At 45.3% G+C, this 7319-nt stretch overlaps 1 protein-coding gene across 1 annotated transcript; it reads right to left on the reverse strand.

Annotated features, from left to right (window-relative positions):
* Positions 1–1629: 1629 nt before the first annotated feature.
* On the reverse strand, positions 1630–4914 carry xpr1a (xenotropic and polytropic retrovirus receptor 1a). The gene is made up of 5 exons (XM_072681196.1): positions 4899–4914; positions 4618–4784; positions 4325–4464; positions 3775–3996; positions 1630–2866 (listed from the first exon to the last, which is right to left on the reverse strand). Exons 1-5 carry the CDS (start codon positions 4912–4914, stop codon positions 2809–2811), a joined length of 603 nt encoding a protein of 200 aa, XP_072537297.1. The 3' UTR covers positions 1630–2808.
* Positions 4915–7319: the final 2405 nt, after the last annotated feature.

Raw genomic sequence — 7319 nt, forward strand, 5'->3', positions numbered from 1 at the left:
ACAGTCTGGCGGCCAGAACTCAGCCCAAATCTTTAAAAGTCTGCTGCTCCAGCTGTCGGCACGGACATAAACCAACACAAACCCAACACACCTCTCCTCTCCTGGTGGAAACAACACAAGTGCAGCAGAATATGGATACAGAAAGCCGCTGCTGAAAACAGGCTACAGGCCAAACATCTGGAAGCGACGCTAATTTAAAATGTGTTTTTATAAAATAATTGATATCATATTCCTGTGTATTCAATTTGTTTATGTTTTGGAGGCTCCTAAGTGGGTGGGATGGTCCTCCCTCTCCCCCATCACTTAGCGTGGGTGATGCTAGCTAGTGTGGGTTAACTAAATTAGCATTAGCAGTTAGCATCAAGCTCCAGTAGTGGTGTGTTAGCGGCAGTCTGAGATTTGTGGTGGAGCTTCTTCACGTGTCTAGGAGGAGGACCATGCTAGCCTTCACCCACCCAGCGCTGGTAGCGTGGTGGGATAGGTGGGTGGGGGGAAGGGGTCATCCAATTGTTTATGAGAACCGACTGCTGACAGATACAATTTAACCAGATCTCGGTCAGCAGTGTTAATATATACACTATATGGACAGAAGTATTGGGACACTTACATTTTCCTCCTACAGGAGCTTTTCTGACCCCCCCATTCTAAACCCATAGGCATTATTAATACGGAGCTGGTCCCCCTTTGCTCTGAGCTCTACCAGCAGCAGCAGGTCTGGAGCTCTGCTGCAGTTACTGAGTCAGTTGGAGGCTTTTCTGCACTCTGCTCTGAGCTCAGCACTCGGCCCTGACCCCGCTCTGTAGCTTTACGTGGTCTGACAGACACTCGGTGGCTGAGCTGCTCTCTGTGAGCTGTTCCTCCTAAACTCTTCCACTGTTCAATAATAACACCACTCACAGCTGATGAAGGAAGATCTAGGAGGGAGGAAATTTCACCAGCTGACTTGTTGTTGTTGGTGCAGCGGTGTCTCCTATTACATACAGAACCACGCTGGAGTTCAGTGAGCTCTTCAGAACCTCCCGTTCTTTCACTGATGTGTGGAGGAAAGACAGACTGCAGGACTAGAGGCTGGAGTTTACACAGCTGTGGCTGAATGAACAGGACTGAATCAGACACCTGAACTCAACGATTAAGAGGTGTGTCCCAATACTTTTGTCCATATATAAATAATGGAAGGAATGTGTTACAACACACAGTGCTGTGTATGTCTGTAGCCACAGATCAGTCAGAGGGCCCATTCTAACTCCTGTCCACCAACTAAAGTAGCCACAATGGGCACCTCAGCATCTGAACAGAGCGTTGGAACAGTTCACCAGAAACCAGTTGGAACTGTTTACCAGAAAACTGTACATTTTTACTTCTTGCCTCCATATGTTGGGCCTGTAGTGTTTACTGAAAATATTAAACCCTGTCAAATCTCTGCACATCTATAAAACATGATACTTCAACACAAGTGCTGTGTTTACATTAGGAATTGTGTTGATATAGAATATTTAATTCATGTGCATTCACCTTCTGACCCACTTATTACACTGAAAGCAGCACTGCTGTCCAGCGTAGATCACGGCTGCGTCCACCAAGAGAGGATTTAAAGATTCAAAGAAACAAAATAAAAACTGAAGCGTAATCTTATTTGCTCGTAAAATTAATATAAAAACAAACAATAACACACTCTCTCCAGTCACACAACCCATAATAAACAAAATAAGACAATAAGAAAGTATCACAATGTGCAACTGGACATGAAAGCAGTGTTGCATATCCACTATATCATCACTGATAGAAGCAAAACGTATCTCCAATTTTAACATATTTTATTATAAATACATTTAAGAGCATTTACGGTTTGTCACATTGTGTCCAAAATCTATGATGACTGGACCAATAGAAATGCTCCAAAATGACTTCAATAAAATGTATAGAAGGTGTTTGGCTCCTCCTGTAAAGCTGCTGTTCTGGAGATACGAGGTCGGTTCTAGCAGTGATGATATGATGCAGAGCTCAGGGCTGTTTTTAAACCATTGCACTTTTCCTGCAAGTGCTCGGAGGGCCGTACGTCACAACTTAATCAGGAGAAGTTCGGAAAAATACGGATGGATAGAAGTAAAAACACAATGCGGCGTGAAGCTGCTGCTGATTCTAGTTGTGGGAAGTAGTTCAGTGCAGAAGTCCAGGCTTTAGCGAGTGGTTAGTCTTTCGATGTTCTGACATGGAGACGCGTTTCCCTGTAGAGTTTGGTTATTACATGTTTGTAAACAGTCATAGTGTTTCTTAATGTGTTAATAAACCATTTATAAAAAAACTCTAAATCAATATACAAACCAAAACAGGTCAAATTAAAAAATTCTAAAAAGTTAATAAAATTAAAAAATCTAAGTAGTATGAGTGTGTATTTCACACACGTGTGTGTGAGTGTGTGTGTATGCACTGTTAGCCTTAGTACTGATATGTCTTAGTGCTGATTGTGCTCCTTCTTGGTTCTGAATGAGAGTGTACTGTTTGAATGTGTGTGTGTGTGTGTGTGTGTGTGTGTGTGTGTGTGTGTTTGAGAGTTCACGTGTGTGTGTGTCTCAGCGTGTATGCGGTTGGGTATGATGCTGAGGCAGCTCTGTGATGATGTGGGTGGAAGGTGGACCGTCTGCTCTGGGTTTAAAGGAACAGTTCAGTCAGAAATGCTAACGCTGCTAAAAGTGAATGAAAGCGAATGGGCAGCAGTTAGCACACTGCTAACGGCATCATGTTAACTGGTGCCTGCTACCTTCCATTCGTAGCGTTAGCCACGTTAGCATGCGTGGTTGACCTGTTCCTTTAACTGAAGGCTTCGTCGTCTGTGTCCTCAATCAGCACCTTGGTGTCCTTCTTAGATCTGCAGCACACACACACACACAAACACACACACACACATATATACAGTTACAACAGTAGGGGTGGCTGATATGAACTGATATATATATATATATATATATATATATATATATATATATATATATATATAATAAATAAATATAACCATTTATATCATATTTAGAAATTATTGATGATGTATGTAGTGTAAATAAGTCATATTCTCTATTCTCAATTATGTACATTTTAATACACACTTACTGTTTATTTATTCAATTTAACAGATTAACAGAGCAAAACTTACATACGTGCAAAAGAAATGACCCATTATTTACATCATTTACATTTTTTACACTTTACAATCTGTTAAATTCAGTCTAAAATAAGCAGAAAATGTTAATTAATATTTATATTTGTTTCCTGTCGAGGGTTTATTCAGTTCTTTACGTGCTCAGATCATCAGCAACATGTATCATAAAGAAATTATTGAAATTATTCATGTATCATAAAGAAATTATTTGATCACTGATAAGATTTGGGTGCCCGGTCAAACATCTCTGTGAATCTGAGTGAATTGAGGGAAACATTCAGAGAGAATTTCTCGTAGGTTTGCTGCCAGAAAGGCCAATCAGAAGCCCCGGTTTGACTGGAAACTGATCAGACCGTGGAGTGGAGGAGCACTGTTCTACTGTGCAGAAGCCTGAGCCTCACCACAGCATTCAGCATCAGACCATTCGGCTGCAATGAGCAAATTCTCCAATTTTCCTTAGCCTCTTTTGTAATTTTGAAACTTTTATAGATGAAAATCATAAAAATAATCGACCTTAAAATACGGCCATTATCAGGCAGGGTTGATCCCCTCTGATCTCCAGATAAATGGACCAATAGAAATGCTCCAGAATGCCTTATACACTGTGTGTGTGTTCGTACTGTGAGGACAGGAGTGGTCGTCGTAGCGACAGGCTGTAGCTCCTCTTCCAGCTCTTTTTGCCCTGGCGGTGTTTGACTCCGTCCTCCTGGTCCATCATCTGCTCCAGCAGCGTCTGGTCATCTGCGTTCAGTGGCGCTACTGAGATATCCCTCACCGCCCTGAACTCACCACAGTTATTCAGGTGCTCGTTCTCCAGACGGAAGAAGTTCCACACAAAACGCCTGCAGGACACACACACACACACACACACACACACACACAGGTAAAGCTGCAGTCAGTAACCTCCACACACCTTCCCTGCTGCTCACAGTACTGTTAAACCAGTACACTGTAAACACCAAAGGTCCCACATGGAACCCTTTTTGATGCTACGCAGAACCATTTCTATACGGTTCTGTAAAAGAACCCTTTAACCAACCACGTAAGCCATACAACCACACTGAACCACGCGCTGCACTAAAGAACCCCTCACTTTTGAGAGCGTGCATGTGGAACACACCTGGATGTGCGTGTGTGTGTGTACATATGTGTGTGTGTGTGTTTGTGTACCTGAAGACCTCCATTGGAGCGAGGACAGTGGCCAGTATATCAGCGATGGATGGGATGGTGGTCATGGTGGTCAGGGCGATCTGCAGCGTCCAGGCGAAGCGCAGGATCACGTCCTCCACGATCGCACAGTAATAATACGCCTGCAGGACATCGGGACAGGACATCACGCTCACTTACAGTCTCGTGCAAAAGTTTGGGAACCCTTGATCTACCTTGACTTGGCTTTATCCCTGACGCCCAGACTGTTACAGGCTGTGTTACAGTGTGTGTGTGTGTGTAAGAGAGTCTCTTACTTTCTGTGGGTAGACGATCTCCTCGCGGAGGAAGGTGTGTTCTCCTGCATTCCGGTCAAATAAGCCCCAGTCCATCTTCAGGTCCCAGATGAGAGTGTAGAGAGAGCTGACGGTGGAGAAGAGGATGAGCAGGTAGAAGAACGCCTCTGCATCAGCATCGTTCTGATCTGAGAGGGAGAGAGACATTTAAAGGGTCATCATTTTTTTAATGGTACTAATACAGAGTCCATCCAGAAAGACCACCCAGACCTGGTCATGAATATCAATGGAACTACACACACCTGTACACCTGTACATGTGCAGCCACAGTACTGGAGCTGAAACCCTGGAGTAGTACAGTATATCCAATATGTACCTATGGTGTCCACTAGAGGGCGACTATTTATCATTTATCACGCACCTGCTCAAAACACAGCGGGTTCTTACCCTGTGAGTAGCTCCTACAGAGCTGCAAAACACACTGCCTGGCCACTTTATCAGAAACGCTGTCCCTGTAGCTCTGTAGCTCATCTGTTGGTACAGTATGCGTAGGCCTTCATCAGGGCGTAGTTTCTGACCACAGAGCCACTCTGGATGTTTTTGGGTGGTGGACCCACTCCGGTGCACTGCTGTAACCTCCACCCGACTGCACCACAATATAACCAGCTAGCATGACGCACTGGTGTGTGAGAGATCAGAGAGAGGCTGGGCTTGCATAAGCTGAGCACATGGCTGTTAGTAAGTGAAGGGTCTCAGGGTCCAGGCTAAATCTGACACTAGTAAAAGTGTAATGGAAGGGGCACGAGGGCATCCAGGAAGGATTACACAACCGGATGATAACTGGAATCGGACCGGGCTGACAAAAACCCATCACTCGCGCTTTTCCATTCAACACCAACACAAATCCAAACAGAGACCAACTAAATAAAACTGGACCAGGAGAATGATTACAATAGCTGAACCAGAAAGCTGGAAACTGGACAGGGTGAAGCAGCTGACAGACTGGTGTACAGTCAACAACCTTTACTGGAATGTAGAGAAGACCAAGAAAATGGTTGTTGACTTCAGGAAATCAAGACACGACCACTCTCCGCTCAACATCAACGGCTCCTCTGTGGAGATCGTTAAGAGCACCAAGTTCCTTGGTGTCCACCTAGCGGAGAACCTCACCTGGTCCCTGAACACCAGGTCTATAGCCAAGAAAGCCCAGCAGCGTCTCTACTTCCTCCGGAAGCTGAGAAAGGCCCGTCTCCCTCCACCCATCCTCACCCTCTTCTATAGAGGGACTATAGAGAGCATCCTGAGCAGCTGCATCACTGCCTGGTTTGGGACCTGCACAGCCTCTGACCGCAAGTCCCTCCAACGCATTGTGAGGACAGCTGAGAGGATCATCGGAGTCTCTCTCCCCTCCGTCATGGACATTTACACCACCCGCTGCATCCGCAAAGCAACCAGCATTGTGGATGACTCCACCCACCCTTCACACAGACTGTTCTCCCTCCTGCCACCAGGAAGAAGGTACCGCAGCATCCGATCCAACACGACCAGACTCTGCAATAGCTTCTTACCCCAAGCCATCAGACTCCTCAACTCAACTCAACTTCTGAACTGATGTCTTTTCTGCTACATGCACACTCAAACACACACACACACACACACACACACACACACACACACTCTCTCTCTCTCTCTTTGCACAAGCATTTGCACTAATAACTTACTACCTCACTGGACTCTATTTATTACACACTGCACAATTTGCACACTACGGGCAATTATTTATTATCCTCTGTCTGTACTGTGTTGTGTGTTCTGTATGCACTGTGTCTATGTTGCACCATGGTCCTGGAGGAACGTTGTTTCGTTTCACTGTGTTCTCTGTATGTAGCTGAAATTACAATAAAACCCACTTGACTTGACTTGACTGAAGGACAGAGACGGGATAGAGCTGAGACTAACAGGAGTGTTACTGACGAGGCAGAGACTTGTAAGGCAGGGACTAGCGGGTAGGACAATGAGAAGACTCTGGGCGGAGTCTGACGAGGCAGAGACTAACAGGGAGGATACTGTCAGGGTAAAGACTGGACAGGTGCGGATTGATGAGGTGGAGACTGACAAGCGAAGACTAACAAGTTGGACGCTGATGAGGCAGAGACTCGCGAGTCAAAGACTAAAACTTGGTGATTAATGAGGTAGAGACTGACGAGCCAAAGACTGATGAGGCAGAGATAATGGGGCAGAGACTGACAGGGTGTATATTGGCAAATCAGAGACCTGCCAGTCAGGGATTAACAAGTTGGAGACTGATGAGGCAGAGACTCATGAGTCACAGACTAACAAGGGGGAGACTGATAAGGCAGAGACTCGTGAGTCACAGACTAACAAGGTGGAGACTGATAAGGCAGAGACTCGTGAGTCAGAGACTAACAAGGTGGAGACTGATGAGGAAGAGACTCGTGAGTCACAGACTAACAAGGTGGAGACTGATGAGGAAGAGATTCGTGAGTCACAGACTAACAAGGTGGAGACTGATGAGGAAGAGACTCGTGAGTCACAGACTAACAAGGTGGAGACTGATGAGGAAGAGACTCGTGAGTCAGAGACTAACAAGGTGGAGACTGATGAGGAAGAGACTCGTGAGTCACAGACTAACAAGGTGGAGACTGATGAGGAAGAGACTCGTGAGTCACAGACTAACAAGGTGGAGACTGATGAGGAAGAGA

The sequence above is a fragment of the Salminus brasiliensis genome, chromosome 6 (assembly GCF_030463535.1).
Source record: "Salminus brasiliensis chromosome 6, fSalBra1.hap2, whole genome shotgun sequence".
NCBI lineage: Eukaryota > Metazoa > Chordata > Actinopteri > Characiformes > Bryconidae > Salminus > Salminus brasiliensis.

Coding starts and splice junctions, on each gene's coding strand:
- xpr1a (XM_072681196.1), bottom strand. Junction 3,997..4,324: donor GCTCCAATGGAGGTCTTCAG/GTACACAAACAC, acceptor TGTGTCCTGCAG/GCGTTTTGTGTGGAACTTCT. Junction 2,867..3,774: donor CGACCACTCCTGTCCTCACA/GTACGAACACAC, acceptor TGTGTGCTGCAG/ATCTAAGAAGGACACCAAGG.